The sequence below is a fragment of the Lissotriton helveticus genome, chromosome 5_1, assembly GCF_964261635.1.
Source record: "Lissotriton helveticus chromosome 5_1, aLisHel1.1, whole genome shotgun sequence".
In the NCBI taxonomy this organism is placed as follows: Eukaryota; Metazoa; Chordata; class Amphibia; order Caudata; family Salamandridae; genus Lissotriton; species Lissotriton helveticus.
The window spans coordinates 1,641,618,228-1,641,635,421 of NC_136065.1; the positions used below are offsets into that span (position 1 = coordinate 1,641,618,228).

Below are 17,194 nucleotides of genomic sequence, written 5' to 3' on the forward strand. Positions count from 1 at the left end.
CTGAACTGAGTTTGTTCTAATTACATTCCAAACTGTGAAAAAATCTATTAAGTTCTCGAAAATCCTTGTTGAGTAATTTTTCATTAGCCATTAGGCACTTTTTGTTTTTATTGCCAAATTAACAGATACCAGTCCATCCTATGTAGTTGTTATACTTTGATAGATATTTCTAAATGCAGAATGAGGGTTTTAAGTTTGCAGTTGTTTAATGTGATAGTTATGTAGAATTTCTATAACTCTTTTCTGCCTATCTCCAACTCTGTTGTACGGTTCCTACTATTTCAGTAAGACTGTGCGTTGGGGCAACATAAGCATCAAACCTTTGGGGGACTATGCCAGCTCTTACCATCAGAATTTGTTGACCTTGTTCACAGTGTCCCATCGGTTCATACAAGGTACCGGATGGTCTCTGCAACCTCAGAACATGATGACCCTGACTAACCCAATGAACCCTTGGAAACAGATCAACACTATCATTGTTATCTAAGGCATGCCCAAAGGGGAACACAAGAAATAAACAAATTGACATTTCAAACTTTTATTGAAGCAACTCTTTTTTGAATTCGTCAAGATCGTATAAAATGGGATCATTCCTGGACACCATAGACATTGACCATGACGCACTGTCCCAGCTTAAATATGATAGGATAAATGCCATTCGAGACTGCGCATCAGGGAAAACTGCTGGGCGACACATAAAGTGAAGAGTACACAGAGTCAGAAAAACCTGGGCCTTCTGTGGGTCCCCATTAAAACGCTCAGGTGGGGCCAATGGGATCACAGGTGATAATGAATGAATTACTTGAGTTGTAACCTTGGGCGAAGAGACTGAAGCATCACTAGAAATTCCTTCTTAAGAGGTTGAATATTTAAATCCAGGCCCTGCCACCATATTACTCATCTTTAAGGTTAAGTCTGCCGTTTCTTTCCTAAGCTCCCTATTTTCAACCCTAACTGGAAATAATTCCCTTTGTATGCCTTCTAAAACTTCTCCTAATTTTTTAAGGTCTAAACCCTCTGCCATTCTGCTCAGGTGCTATATAATACATGGGCACTTCACTCTGTCAGAGGCTGCACAACCACGAGCATGGGAGCAAATGGCCGCTATTCCCAATGCCCCTCCAAGGTTTCTTAGCAATATGCAAGTTTATTCACACAATGGCAAGTAAACCCCGGGGGGAAAGGGGATGGGACAGAGAAGAGACTGCTCACACCCGTCTGATTCTTCCTTCGGCTTCAGACGTCTGCTGCTTGTCCTCTCCGACAACTCGATAATTGCTGCAAGAATAAACGCTGTGATATTTATATCCTGACTCCTTCCTTAAAACACACTAGCCCTCTTAGTAGGAACCTACCCTGAAGTGGTGTGAACTAAGCTCCTCTTCTTGTAGGTGTGATTCTTGTCCTTGAGTTTGTTATCTGTAAACTGTAAATTATTTAATTAGCTTTCTGTTAAATCTATGTTCTAACATGTATTATCCTTTTCTCCTCAGGGTCCTCACCTCAAGTTATCACAGCTGAAGTTTTTAAATTGAAGGTAAGTGTCTTTCTCTTTTTTATACATTCATTTTCTTATACCTTAGTTCTTTTCACCAGAACCTGCAATCAAGTGCTCTTCATTTTAGCTAGAAGTTAACTCACTCCCAGTTCGAAGAGCTGCTGAATTCACCACAGTCAAAATGAATAGCACCTGCACTGGATTTATTCTGTTATAACGACTAGTGCTGTCCCTTCTTAATATTAGCATCCAAGATATAACTTACACATGCTCAATACCCTAAACTAGCCCTAAAACTAATGCGCATGACAAAACAACAGAACAGTCTTACTGCATTGTTCTTCAAGTCACGTACTCCTAGGAACTCCAGAAAACTTAAATGCCCTTCTCAGGAAATACTCGATGAGCTCGAATTTCCTAGAAGCGGCACAATTCAGAAGATACTCTCCTCAGGACAGGTGAAAACAGGAGAGTATTCAAAAGCGTGTCTTCTTCCTCGCGGTTCAGGTGAAGTGTGCCACAGAAATGGCTCAACACCTGGATCTCCCTGATTGCGAGCAAACACTAGAGCACGCAACCGCATTTTCCAATAAGGTAACTTCAACCGCCTTTTTAGGAAGGAATGGCGATTGCTTGCATTTCCTCCACCGAGCCATAGCTGTAAGGGAGATTACTGAGACAGAGAATCTCGCTCTAGACGGACTCTTGGCAATCCTGACACAAACGAACAGCCAACACGTGTTTTACCCTTGATTGGCACGCATTCCTGGATCCTGGTCAGACACGGTCGCTCCACCCGCTCCTGACCGTCCTTGTACCCCTGCCTGATTTGGTATTGTATTTGCTCTGTGCCTGACTGCTGACCAACCGTATTAATTCCTGTGCCAGACAGTGCTGATCGTATTGCTGCTATAATAATTTTTTGTGCCAGACTGTGCCGATCGTATTGCTGCTATCATTAATTTATGTGCCAGACTGTGCTGATCGTATTGCTGGTGTAATTAATTTCCGCGCCAGACTGTGCCCCGATCTCGCCCTGTATTACTTTGTTATTGTTTGGTGCCCCGATCTCTCCGTGCATTACTTTGTTGTTGTTTGGTGGTGCCATTTTGTTGGTCCCAGCCCGTCTCCCCTCCCCGCTCCCAGCCGCTGCTCCCCCGTGGCCCCATCCCCGCTCACTACAGCATCTACACTCGATCCCATCTCCCCTCTCGCCACCCCGCTCCCGCCTCCCTCCCACTGGAACATAAGGTGAGTCCGGAGCGGTGAAGAGCTGTGACCGCCCTGACCTGGTCAGACACGGTCGCTCCACCCGCTCCTGACCGTCCTTGTACCCCTGCCTGATTTGGTATCGTATTTGCTCTGTGCCTGACTGCTGACCGACCGTATTAATTCCTGTGCCAGACAGTGCTGATCGTATTGCTGCTATAATCATTTTTTGTGCCAGACTGTGCCGATCGTATTGCTGCTATCATTAATTTATGTGCCAGACTGTGCTGATCGTATTGCTGGTGTAATTAATTTCTGCGCCAGACGGTGCCCCGATCTCGCCCTGCATTACTTTGTTATTGTTTGGTGCCCCGATCTCTCCGTGCATTACTTTGTTGTTGTTTGGTGGTGCCATTTTGTTGGTCCCAGCCCGTCTCCCCTCCCCGTTCCCAGCCGCTGCTCCCCCGCGGCCCCACCCCCGCTCCCTACAGCATCTACACTCGATCCCATCTCCCCTCTCGCCTCCCAGCTGCTCCTCCCTCGCTCCGCCCCCTCCACTATCCACTTATGGCAGGGAGACTTACGCGCAGCGTTCACACGCAGCGGACGCGCCCCATGCGTGCCGAAGGCGCGCCAAAGGTAAGCCCGTCTACGCCCGTCCTTGCCTGGACCGCGCCCAGCGCCAGACCCCCTGGCCCCCGCAGAAACCACCCCTTCCGCCTAACATACGACGCCGCATCCCTCTCTGCACTCAACACCGGCCGCCTCCCCGACTGCCACCAAGCCGCCCCAGGATGCACCCATGGACCCTTCACCTGCCAATCCTGCAAATTCTCCTGCATCAGGACCCACACTACATCCACAAACGCCAAACAGAGCTCCGACAACAACCACCTGAAGTGCATCCTGCTCAACACCCGCTCGGTCCACAGACACGCCATTGAACTAGGAAACCTACTCGACACCACAACGCCGGACGTCGCCTTTCTTACAGAAACCTGGATGAACGCCTCATCAGCGCCCGACATCGCCATAGCCATCTCGGACGGCTACAAGATCATCCGAAAGGACCGCATCAACCAAACAGGAGGAGGCATAGCGATCGTCCACAAGAACACCATCCGCATCACGACCAGCTCCGACGGCACCCTCACAGCAGCCGAACACCTTCACTTCCAGATACACACCGACCCCAAGACCACACTTAGAGGCACCCTCATCTACAGACCACCAGGACCCCGCACACAATTTTGCGAAGACATCACTGACTTTATCAGCCCACACGCCCTCCCCTCCGAGGACTACATTCTCCTAGGGCACCTCAACTTCCACCTGGAAAAGAACGACAGCAACACATCCACCCTTCTGGACAACCTCGCCAATCTCGGACTCAAACAACTGGTAAACACCCCCACCCACTACGCCGGACACACGCTCGACCCAATCTTCTCCTCCAGCAAGCAGGTATCCTTCTATCACGCCACAGGACTCCACTGGACGGACCACAGCTGCGTCCATTTCAACTTCAGAAAGACCACGACCCAACACCACCCACAACAAGTCCACCGCAGAAACTGGAACAAAATTACCACCGACCAGCTCACCACATCGCTAAACCAAATTCCTCCCACCAAATCATCGGACCCAAATCAAGCAGCAATCAATCTCGCACATTGGATCACCCACTGTGCTGACGAATTAGCACCCTTGAAAAACCCTCACAACAAGCCAGGCTGCAAAAAAGCCTCCTGGTTCAATGACGACCTCAAGAACTCCAAAAAGAACTGCCACACCCTCGAGAAAGCCTGGCGATAAACCCAACCACAGACAACATGAACGCCCTCAAGGACACCACCCGCAAACACCACCAGCTGATCCGATCCACCAAGAAATCTGCATTCAAAGATCGACTCAACAACAACGCCCACAACAGCAACGAACTCTTCAGCATCGTCAAAGAGCTTACCAATCCCAACGCCAGCACCAACGACATCACCCCCTCTCAAAACCTCTGCGACTCTCTAGCCTCGTTCTTCCGCAGCAAAATTGCTGACATAAATAACAGCTTCGGCGACCAGTCCACCCCCCTTACCACCGAACTGAAGCCCCCCACCACCACCCTTAGCGCCTGGAACCCGATTAGCACAAAAGACACCATCTGCTTGATGAACTCCATTCACTCCGGATCACCTACCGACCCATGCCCCCACCACATCTTCAACAAGGCCGACTCCATCATCGCACCCCATCTCCGAGATATCATCAACTGCTCCCTCAACACCGCTACCTTCCCGGAAAGCTGGAAACATGCCGAACTCAGTGCCCTCCTGAAAAAACCTACAGCAGACCCCACTGAACTTAAGAACTACCGCCCCATCTAGCTCCTCCCTTTCCCTGCCAAAGTCATAGAGAAGACCGTCAACAGTCAGCTCGCCACCTTCTTCGAGTCTAACGGATCCCTCGACCCCTCACAGTCCGGCTTCCGAGCCAAACACAGCACAGAGACCGCCCTCATCGCAGCCACAGACGACATCCGAACTCTACTCGACAACGGGGAAACAGCGGCCCTCATCCTCCTGGACCTCTCCGCAGCGTTTGACACGGTATGTCACAGCACCCTTGAACAACGTCTCAGCAACGCGGGGATACAGGGAAAAGCATTGGACTGGATCATTTCGTTCCTCGCCGGAAGAACCCAGAGAGTCCGCCTACCCCCTTTCAGGGGCCACCGAAGTAATCTGCGGCGTACCACAAGGATCATCGCTCAGCCCCACCCTCTTCAACGTCTACATGAGCCCCCTCGCTTCCATCGCACGCCAGCACAACCTCAACATCATCTCCTACGCTGACGACACACAGCTGATCCTCTCCCTCACCAAAGACCCAAACACCGCCAAAACCAACCTACACGAAGGGATGAAAAACGTAGCCGAGTGGATGAAGAACAGCCGCTTAAAACTGAATTCAGACAAAACGGAAGTCCTCATCCTAGGATCATCCCCCTCTGCATGGGACGACTCATGGTGGCCACCGGCCCTGGGCAGCACACCCAAACCAACGGACCATGCTCGCAACCTGGGATTTATTCTAGACTCCTCCCTCTCGATGACGAGACAAGTTAACGCCATTTCATCATCATGCTTTAACATCCTACGTATGCTCAGAAAGATCTTCAGATGGATCCCCACCGAAACAAGAAAGACGGTCACCCAAGCACTAGTCACAAGCCGACTGGACTACGGAAACACCCTCTACGCCGGAACCACAGCCAAATTACAGAAAAAGCTCCAACGCATTCAGAACTCCTCCGCCCGACTCATCCTAGACTTACCCCGCCACAAACACATATCCGGTCACTTGAGAGACCTTCACTGACTCCCCGTCAACAAGAGAATAACGTTCCGTCTCCTCACCCACGCACACAAAGCCCTCTACAACCTAGGACCCAAATACCTCAACACGCGACTGACCTTTTACACCCCCACCCGCCAACTATGTTCGTCCAATCAAGCCCTCGCCGCGATTCCACGCATCCGAAGAGCCACCATGGGAGGAAGATCTTTCTCCTACCTAGCGGCCAAAACTTGGAATTCCCTCCCCACCCACCTCCGCCTCACACAGAACCACCTCTCCTTCAGAAAACAACTCCAAACCTGGCTATTTGATAAGTAGAGAACCCCTCTCCCTCAAGCGCCTTGAGACCCTCTGGGTGAGTAGTGCGCTATACAAATTTTGACTTGACTTGACTTGACTGGACAGAGGCAAGCACACATATCTATTTTATCAGGAGGGTCAAAGACACCATTGAATTGATAAGTGCCACCCATGGGTAATAGTGCACATGTGAGCAAGGATAGGTAATCCAAGGTGGTGTGATTGTAAGCATACTGGTGAGCATATAAGTGAGCAGTAACTATGACTACTGTAAGAAAACAGTAAAAGTCAGAAAGTGGTGTGGGAAGATTGGATCAAATAGCTGAAAAAAGCCAGATCTTAATTTATCATGCACATCTTGCAAGTGGTGGTGGTGTTGTCTTGCACAGGCACATTCAAGACAACCTCATTATTACTATTATGGGAAAGGGGGAATAATCTGCATCCAGGTCCTCAGATGGTGGAGGACAGTCCAAAGGCATAAGTGTACTTCACAATAAAATATAATCAAGAGGGGGCGAGTTAGAAGTGTTGAGATCAGGACCACTCAACTTTCAATTGTAAAGAAATTTATCGAAGAGGAAGTGATGCCACCATGACGTCTCTACTAATAAGAGACCTGGGTGAGGACCTGATGATGAAGTATGCCACTAGCAGATACTCAAGTGTGTGAGAGTTGTTTTAAAATATCCTAAGGATTTCTTTCTTAGGAGAGGCGTCAATGTGGCACCACTTCCCCTTTGATTATTTCACTCCACAATAAAGCCAGAACATAATAATAACATATAGAAAATATACACACACATTAAAGGTGAACTTATCTCTGGGATAACCTCTACCTGGAGGTTGAACACTTTACAGATACTCATAACAAAGCATAAAATCAGGTGGTACAGTACTATGTGAGGTTTATCAATAATTTGTGCAGGCTGAGGATGGTTTTCGAATGAAGGGAGCGTGATGAGGTAGGAGGGGTTTAGCCCAGATATCATTCAAAGAGAAGAGCTTTAAGGTCATTTTTGAAGATTGCATTACAGGGACAAGCAGACTTTTGACATAAAACCAACCTTTTTTACACAATTTTGCCATTTTTCTGGGACATTGCCTATGTTTGCTATTTTTTGTGCTTTCAACCTCCTTCCAGTTAATGGTAGAAATTAGTATGAAAGTAATAATAGATCCTGAAAAGCTATACATTTTAGAAAAGTAGACAGAATCCTGAATTTAGCAAGGGGTCATTTGTGTAGATCCTTCAAGGTTTCTTTATAGAAACTAACAGTTAAATATAGGAAAAATTGAAATTTAGTTGAAAAAAACAGCCATTTGTGTCAACGTTTTCACCTGTAACTTCTTCTAACTATGACAGCTGTTTGAAAGCAATATATCGTTCCATCTGCTAGAGCTTCTTGGTTGTGGGGATATATAAGACTTTTAGGTTCACCAAGAACCAGACGAACCCAGAGCCAATCACTGAGCAGCAATTTGCAATGGTTTTTTATTATGTACCAGGAATATAGTAATTATTCTTGGAAAATGTATCAATGGAAGAATCGGTATGAAAGACACCTATGTATTTCCTGAAATGGGAACAAAATATAGAGTTTAGAAACAGTAGATATTTGCACATTTTCGAAATTGGGAATACCCATACTAGCATGAGAATTATAGGTCATTTTTCAAAATGACTTCTTTTTTACACATTGTCTTTCATTTGGAAGGCAGAAATGCATCGAAAGTCAATGAGTAATAAAAGTTCTTCTACTATTTGGTGTTACCCTAAGTCTCCCGATAAAAATGGTACCTCACTTGCGTGGGTAGGCCTAGTGCCCACGACAGGAAACAACTCAAAACGCAATGTGGACACACCACATTTTCACAATGAAAAATTACCCTTATTTTGCAAAGTGCCTAGCTGTAGTTTTTGAACCCTAGCTCTGCCGGCACCTAGGGAAACCTAGCAAACTTAGACATTTCTTAAAACTTTTACCCAGAATCCCTTGCAAACCTAACAAATTGTCGAAAACAAAAATAAATGTCCTCAAATTTCTGTGGCGGAAAGTTCTGGAATCTGCGTAGATCCACAAATTCCACCCACCCCATGTTTCCCAAAGTCTTCCGAGAAAAATGGTACCTCACTTGTGTGGGTAGGCATAGTGCCCGTGACAGGAAACGGCCCAAAACGCAACGTGGACACACCACATTTTCACAGTGAAAAATTACCCTTTTTTTGCAACGTTTTTTTTAACCCTAGATCTGCCGGCACCTAGGGAAACCTAGCAAACCTATAAATTTTTGAAAAATAGACACCCAGGGAAATCCAGGATGGGGTGACTTGACTGGCTCCCTCCATGTTCTGTTACCTAGAATCCCTTCCATTCCCGGTGTACCTCTGGGCCTACAGATTCCGCCACCCTTCTCAGGTATCTGTGTGCCTGTAGATTCTGCCCCAGTAACTGTGGGCCTGGAGAGTCATGCCATATTCTCATGTACCTGTGCGCCTGTAGATTCTGCCCTTTACCCGTGGGCCTGGAGAGTCCTGCCCCTGAACCTGTGGGCCTGTAGATGCTGCGTTTCTGCCCCTGAACCTGTGGGCATGTAAATCTTGTCCCTCTGCCCCTGTTGGTCTGTAGATGCTGCCTCTCAGCCTTTGAACCTGTAAGCCTGTAGATCCTGTCTCTCTGCCTCTATGGGCCTGTAGATCCTGTGCTACTGTGCCTGTGGGACTGGAGAGCTCCGCCTTGGCCATGCCCTGCCCCTGTCAACTTGTGTTGTGTCTCTCACTGGGGAGAACAAGGGGCAAGAAAGCTGAGGAGCCCCTCACCCACAGCTGAACTAATTTTTAACATAATTTCCAACAAGCATTGAAAATGCAATAGGTCTCGCCTTTCATTAAGTTAAAAGCAATTTTCATTGCTATACGGATGTATGACGTTACAACGCATACTTTTACAACGCCTACCTTTACAACGCGGTTTTTACCACGCATACCATTACAAAGCATAGCGCTTTGGGGTGCTGGATAGTGAATAGTTTAATTTACTATTCCAACTCCAGTCCCCGTGGATAGTAGGGAAGGTTATTGGATAGTAAATTAACCTATTCCCTATCCTAGAGCGCCCCCCCAGAGCAATGCGTTGTAATAGTTTGCGTTGTAAAAGTTGTGTTGTAATGGTAGGTCGTTGTAAAAGTTTCGTTGTAAACGTTGTATACCTTGCTATACAATACCATTACCAAAGCAAATGGCCTTAATTTAATCAAAGGCGAGACCTATTGCATTTTCAATGCTTGTTGGAAATTACGTCAAAAGTTTGTTCAGCTGTGGGTGAGAGGCTCCTCAGATTTCTTGACCCTTGTCCTCTGTGTCCTCTCTTGGTAAATGATGGCAGCGGGCTAAGCTGGCACGTGCCCTGGCTCCGCTGACCTTGTTTCACTCCGTCAGCCTCCAGGGATGGGCGAGCTGACATCCCACAAATTTGGAGGCATTCAGCCTAAAGATCACCAGAGAGCGGTTGAAGCCAGAATGAAGCTGCTGAGAAGTTGTTTGAGCCAGGGCACAAGGCTGTGAGTCAGTCAGTTAAGTGAGATAGCTAATGAATCTCAGGAAATTGGCTCTTACATATTTTAATAAATGATGGGGAAATGGAGAAAGTTGGGCAACTTTATTTTATTCTCTTGTCTTGGCCTGTGTTGAAGACATTCCAGAAGGATCTCTTTTCCACCTTGCTTTGTAGTTGATCTTCAGGTTAGTGGAAGCATAGTTATTTCTAACTAAACAATTTAAATAAGATAGGAGATTATGTATAGTGAAGTCTTTAATAATAGAGAAGAAGGTGAATCTTTACAATTGGAAATGAATATCTAAGCTACATGTGTAGTCCTTCATTCAAAATTGTTTTATTTCAGCTGTATGGAAAATTTGTTTTGTTAAGTGAAAGTTCCTGTTTGAAAATGTAAGTGTATTTTGGAAAAGCTATTGGGAAACACATAGGTGTGAGTTTGTTCCAAGCCCCTGCATGAGCACCCTAGATTGCCTTCATGTTAGTGTGCGAGGCTATTATTTGTTTTTTTTGTGTTATTTATTAAACAACTAGCTTACCCATCGCGTGTTGCTGCGATCTCCGAAGAAAGGAAATTCAAGGAAACTCGTCATGATAACATTTAATTTACATTGTGTCATTTTTATTGAAACACATTCATTTTAATATGGACAACATTTCAAAGTGTCGTTTTAATTCTATTTATTTATTCGAGTGCTTGTGGATACACGATTTTATGTTTTTCCATCTGGTGCGTACATCAGTATTCGAATGATTATGAGAGCCCTGGGGGGGCGATATTTTAAAAATATATATGCCAGAAACCTTTGCGGGAGTGTACTCAACAACTTCCCAAAGTTTCCTGACGATCGGATGAATGCTGTTCTAATTTATATATTTATTCGAGCGCTTGTGGATACACAATTTTTTGTTTTTCCGTCTTGTGTACATCAGTATTCGGGGGCCAATATTTAAAAAAAAGTTTATGCCAGAAACCTTCGCGGGAGTGTACTCAAAAACTTCCCAAAGTTTCCTTGCGATCGGATGAATGCTGTTTTAATTCTATTTATGTATTCGAGTGCTTGTGGATACACAATTTTTTGTTTTTCCGTCTTGTGTGTTCATCAGTATTCGAAAGATTATGAGGGCCCGGGGGGCCAATATTTTAAAAAAATGTTATGCCAGAAACCTTTGCGGGAGTGTACTCAACAACTTCCCAAAGTTTCATGGCGATCGCGTGAATGGTGTTATATTTCTATTTATTTATTCGAGTGCTTGTGGATACACGATTTTTTGTTTTTCCATCTTGTGTGTTCATCAGTATTTCAAAGATTATGAGGGCCCTAGGGGGCAGATATTTAAAAAGATTTTATGCCAGAAACCTTTGCCGGAGTGTACTCAACAACTTCCCAAAGGTTCATGACGATCGGATGAATGGTGTAGTAACGCATAAAGGACAAACAGACAGACAGACAGACATACATTAGTTTTTATATATATAGATATTGAATAAATATTAATAGGAAAAATTATTTGAAGAAAAAGATAATTATACAAAAGTGTGCTCTCCAAAAAAACTTACAATCTGGGATGACTATATTAATGCCAATGCAGAAGCCGAAGATCAGCAGGCTCCCTGCCAGTACATGACGTCGCCCGCCCTTCTTCAGGAAGATGTATACGGCCAGCTTGAATGGTTTTTCAATGGCTCCAAAGAGGAACTGGGTCATGTACATGTCCAGCTTAAAGCCTCTGATGTTGAGGCTTATTCCGTAGTAAGAGAGAAATGCACCAAGCCTACAAAAGAGGTGACAAGCAATCACTTGGAATACGCTGGCCCCTCTGCTGCATCATAAAACAAGGAATGATCACACATTTTAGAACCTCAAAATAATTAATTTCCTTACCATGCAGCTGCTATACAGATGGAAATTTTCCTCAGTACTGGAGTTCGGAATAAGTCTATAAATGTGTAGTTTATACCAGTGTTCTCAACTTCTGCCATTTTACTGAGTACCTAGGAACAATAAAGTACCTTAAAAAGTCAGATACTTTTGGTTATTTAGTTAAATTAATTACTCTTGTCTGCATGAGTGTGTCTGCAGCTTAGCTTGGTGTCTACTGATTGTTGACTGATGAAGGGTTTAATCTTGCTCTTACTAGATTGGGTACATGTCACCATAATCATTACATGGTCATAGGTATACAACCAAGCCACTCTATTAAAGTCCTAACACTCATTCCCAGGCTCTCTGCAGCATGGGACTTGATTCACAGAACTAACTTAAGACAAAATCCTAAACTTACTACTGTTGGTATACACAGAAGTTAGGATTTTGTCTTAAATGTGTCTTAAGACAGACTTAAGACAAAATCCTAACTTAAGTCTGTCTTAAGACAAACGTAAGACAAAATCCTAACTTCTGTGAATACCAAAAGTAGTAAGTTTAGGATTTTGTCTTAAGTTAGTTCTGTGAATCAGCCCCATGGTGCTTAATCAGGGATTTCCCATAACAGCTGATATTACTTGTACTTACTTTATAGCTTCCATTATTGGAAAGATAACTGTTTAAATTAGTTTTGCAGTTCTCACTCAGTACCCAAACATTTCTAATAAAAATGCCAGTTATTCAGAGGTCCTTAAATTGGCTGGTTGTGACTGGCATGACCTGTTGCAACATACACTAAGTGGGTTATTTATGAGAGCCATGCGTCACTTTTGCACCACGTAAAGTGGTGCATGCATGACGCAGGGATCTGAATCTGATTTATGAAGCCACGCAAAGCCGCCCTGCATAGCTTTGAGTGGTCCATAAATCTAGGGTATGGCGATGCAGCTTAATGCACTGTGTCACCCTATTCTGTGCCCATGGTTGTTGCAGTGGGTGTGTGCATGCAACACCCATGGATTTTGACATTGCCCCAGATTTACAAAATGATGTAAATCTGGTGAAGTCCCAAATCTTTACGCATCCAGAGGTGAGGCGAAATGTGTTTATTTCTCCTCATCTTTTCCAAAATACACCTCTTAGGATTGATTCGCTGAAGGAAGGTGTCCCTTCCAGCACAAAAACAATCCAGCATGCAATGAAGGCACCCTTGCACTGAGGTGCAAGGGTGCCTATGTTGGTGCTAGGCAGTTGAAACGGCACCAGCACAGGGAGAAAGAACAGGAATTTAACGTATTGCATAAATACGGTGCATTACTGCCCTTTCCCTTTGGCGTAGGGCAGTGCAGCACAGTGATTTGCTGCTCTAACTTATGACAAAATCTCATAAATGAGAGCCTGGGAGCTTGAAAAACATGGATAAAGGAATAAGGTAAACTTCCTCCTGATAAGCTGAAGATTTTAAACTTTGAAAAGGTAATGCTTTGGTTGGGCCTTCCTGCATGTGGCTCAAGCGTTAAATAATGAATGGCTGCCTCGGCTAAGAATTTCAAACTTCTGCAAATTTCCAAGGACTGTTTTGCACATTAATGCTAAGTGACATTTACTGTTTGCTGGATACCTAAAGGACCAATGACAAGTCCCAGGCTCGTTGAGAATCACAATTAAGGAATACCTCTCCATTCATTCCTATGGGCCTAGAGGCCCATAGGAATGAATGGGAAGACATTCTCAATTTGCGATTCTCAACTAAAGAATCGCAAATTGAGAATGCAATTTCAAGGGTGCAGGGGTGTCAAAAGGACACCCTGTTGCACCCCTGAAATCTGCCTATAAGTACATCTTGCACACACACATGCATGCCCCAAGGGCATGTGTGTGTGTAAAATGGAACTTTGAAAAATGCACTTTAGTGCATTTTTCTACGTTTTCGCAAATTACCATGAAGGTCAACTTCATGGTAATTTGCTCCCCTTATTAGCGAAGTCGCTAATTTTTTAAGTTTGATGCATTGCATTTAAGGAATCCCAATTTGACATTCCTTAAATGCAATCGCAATTTAAGAAATCGCAATTTTGCGATTTCTTAAATTGCAAAAAGCACAAAAATTATGATGCATCCCAAAAGTTTAAATTGCATTCGCAAACGGCCGATTTTTGCAATTCGCACCATTTGCGAATGCAATTTTCAATGATGCATGTGCCCCTAAATCTTTGCCTGTGATTAGGACCAAATATGGTTAAAATGTGTCAGTGTTTTCTAATCATTTTGTCACAAATACATTAAATTATGGGCAAAACCTCCTCGAGTGCTTAAACTCTTTGAATTATATACAGTGATGAGGGACTGGTCAACCTCAAATGGACACCAACATTGAGTGTGCCGCTATTTGCGACCACTTTGCTTCTCTGAGATATTCAGTCTCAGTTCCCTGTTGCATTCACAGAGTTAAACAACTACAAGGAGTTTTACTTGGGTTGAGCACTGTGCAGCCAGCATCAGAGGATTGTTTCTGAATGGCAGTCTCCTCAGGTAGGGCATTAAGAGCAGTAAGATGGCCTGCATCAGAGTAGCTCCATAATTGCCAAGGTATACAAAATGTAGCAGGATTATTTGGGCTAAAGAGGTATGTTATATTACTTTTTTTTTTAAAGCACTAAGGGGCATATTACTAACAACTAGCAATATTTATCGCTAAATGGGCTTAGCGATTTTTTTTTATTGCCGTGCTTTGCCTGATTTTATAGTAGAGATAACTTGATATTAGCAACGTTTATCTTAAATGCGATAAAATTTCAGGCGTTAGCGGCGAAATGCGTGAATACCGCTGAGAATACAGCGATATTCACGCATTATCGCCAATGGGGACTTAGCCACAATATCCAACTCCCACTGGATATAATGGCTAAGAACTGGTCCGAGCAGGCGTTCGTTTTTGGAGATATTCGCTCTTAGCGCGAATATTTCCACCTGACTTGCTAATAGGCGATAGCGATATTAGCGACTGCTTTCAGTCGCTAACAGGTTGGGTAAGCCCACTTTCTATGACATTAGCGATAAATATCGCTGACATGCAAAGCGGGCCCCAAACCCCTCGCTATCGCATACAAGCTGTCGCTAACTGCTGTTAGCGACAGCTTGCTAATAGGGCGATAGAATTATCACCACTTAGCTGCCGAAAACGGCCGCTAAAGTGGCGATAATCACATATCGCCCGCCTTGGTAATATGCTCCTCAATTACCCGTAGGGCGTCTTGGCGCTAGCTGAAAGCAGCCGCATGTTTATTTAAACTTGCGATCTGAAATAGAAACTGACTAAGTATTTATACCATCCTTGTGATATGAGATACTGTTGAGAACAGCCAGGTTTTCTGAGCCTTTCTGAAGGCCAGTAGGTTTGGCATTGATTTTACATGAAGAGGGAGTGTGTTCCAAGCTCTAGGAGTTCCTGTCACAAAGCTCCTACCTCCCTAGGACATATGCTGGAATCTAGAAGCTGTACAAAAGGGGGTGGTGATGGATGGCGCATCTGAACCAATCAAACACTCACACCCAGTCAAAAGATCTGAGTTTAATCCATCACCGTTCTTTAGCCCACTCTGCCACCCCAGTTCAGACATGGCTATATGCAAATCAGTCTGACCCTGTGCCTCATGGGAACAGTTCAGCCCGAACTGCCATGCCATGTCTTCCCTGGACCGGAAACAAGCTTCCGAGGACCGGTTTCTGGCATTCCAGACGTCTTCAGCCCGGCTTGCTTGAATCCAGTGGCAAAGTGAGCAAGGGACTCACGTCTGAGCATACCCTGCCACACTTATGGTGGCCAAAAGCGGTACAAAAGGCGGTGGTGATGGACGGAGCATCTGAACTAATCAAACACTCACACCCAGTCAAAAGATCTGAGTTTAATCCATCACCGTTCTTTAGCCCACTCTGCCACCCCAGTTCAGACATGGCTATATGCAAATCAGTCTGACCCTGTGCCTCATGGGAACAGTCCAGCCCGAACTGCCATGCCATGTCTTCCCTGGACCGGAAACAAGCTTCCGAGGACCGGTTTCTGGCATTCCAGCCGTCTTCAGCCCGGCTTGCTTGAATCCAGTGGCAAAGTGAGCAAGGGACTCACGTCTGAGCATACTCTGCCACACTTATGGCGGCCAAAAGCGGTACAAAGGGGGTGGTGATGGACGGAGCATCCGAATCAATCAAACACTCACACCCAGTCAAAAGATCTGGGTTTAATCCATCACCGTTCTTTAGCCAACTCTGCCACCCCAGTTCAGACATGGCTATATGCAAATCAGTCTGACCCTGTGCCTCATGGGAACAGTCCAGCCCGAACTGCCAAGCCATGTCTGCCCTGGACCGGAAACAAGCTTCCAAGGACCGGTTTCTGGCATCTAGAGGCTGTCATCAAATTGGCCGTGACTGAACGGAGGTCCCTGCCTGGCCTATAAGAGGTGGAACTTTTTCTCAGAAAGGTTGGTCGTTGACCATGCAGTGCTTAGTACGTGATGCAAAGTGGTTCCTATGTCTACCTGGTAGACAATGCAGCTCCTACAGATACCTGGAGATAGATTGATGTTTAGGAATCTTGAGCAGAAGCCTGTCAGCTGCATTCTGCAGTATTTACAACTTCTTTGTAACTGATTAATGTGCATTAGGTTATAGGCCATTGCAATAGACAATCTTTGCTATCATTGAAGCTGTTATGGCAAGTTTACTGAATTGTGCTGTGATAAATGGTGAACATAAAAGCCGCTGATGTAACTGCGTAACATTTATTAGAACATTGGAATGTTGGAAGCTCCTCTGAAAACGATGGGTTAGCTCCAGGCTTATAATGGCCGGTATGAGCCCGGAGCTCTAACATTCCAATGTTTCTTTGTTCACAGCTCTGGCTGTGAACAAAGGCTTCAGGGAGCCTGAGGGGATTTCAAGCCCCTCGCGCTCCCTGAAAGATTTGTTTTATTTGTTAGAACATTCTGCCCTCTAGTGGCAGAATGTTCTAATAGCCTTATAGCCCTTCGTAGATGGGCTTTACCGGTTATTAAAGTCCCTCTCCCTTGTTAAAGGCCCTCGCCTTCGGCTCGGGCCTTTAACACTGGAGAGGGCCTTTACTAGCCGGTATAGCCCTCAACGGCGGGCAATAAGGCTATAGTGTGTCATTAATATTCACTCTGAGATTCCTAGCCATCCTAATGGGGACGGGAAGAAAGCCCAGCTCGGACGGCCACCAAGATGGAGACCAAGAGGATGGTTTTGCCCTGAAAAATGTATATCTAGGTTTTTGCTGAGCTAAGTTTAAGGTATGCTGAAAAAGGAAGAATTGAAGATTACAAAATGCGGTAACTAATCCTTCTAACACCTACTCTGAATTATTACAAGAATGGAATGAAATTAATATG

General features: G+C 45.1%; 2 protein-coding genes across 4 annotated transcripts in view; one reads left to right on the forward strand and one right to left on the reverse strand.

Annotated features, from left to right (window-relative positions):
• Window positions 1-17,194, reverse strand: part of LOC144755680 (solute carrier family 22 member 7-like) — a 177,675-nt gene that overhangs the window by 31,095 nt on the left and 129,386 nt on the right. The window contains exons 6-7 of the mRNA XM_078644851.1: window positions 11,805-11,914; window positions 11,480-11,694 (exon numbers count right to left, since the gene is read on the reverse strand). Of these exons, the coding sequence (XP_078500977.1) occupies window positions 11,480-11,694; window positions 11,805-11,914 (325 nt within the window). The remainder of the gene's footprint in view (window positions 1-11,479; window positions 11,695-11,804; window positions 11,915-17,194) is intronic.
• The window catches only part of LOC144755679 (uncharacterized), a 274,169-nt gene that overhangs the window by 23,080 nt on the left and 233,895 nt on the right, over window positions 1-17,194 (forward strand). For all 3 annotated transcript variants that reach the window (XR_013594953.1, XR_013594952.1, XM_078644850.1), the window contains exon 2: window positions 1,494-1,537. The gene's annotated coding sequence lies outside the window, so the exon portion shown is untranslated. The remainder of the gene's footprint in view (window positions 1-1,493; window positions 1,538-17,194) is intronic.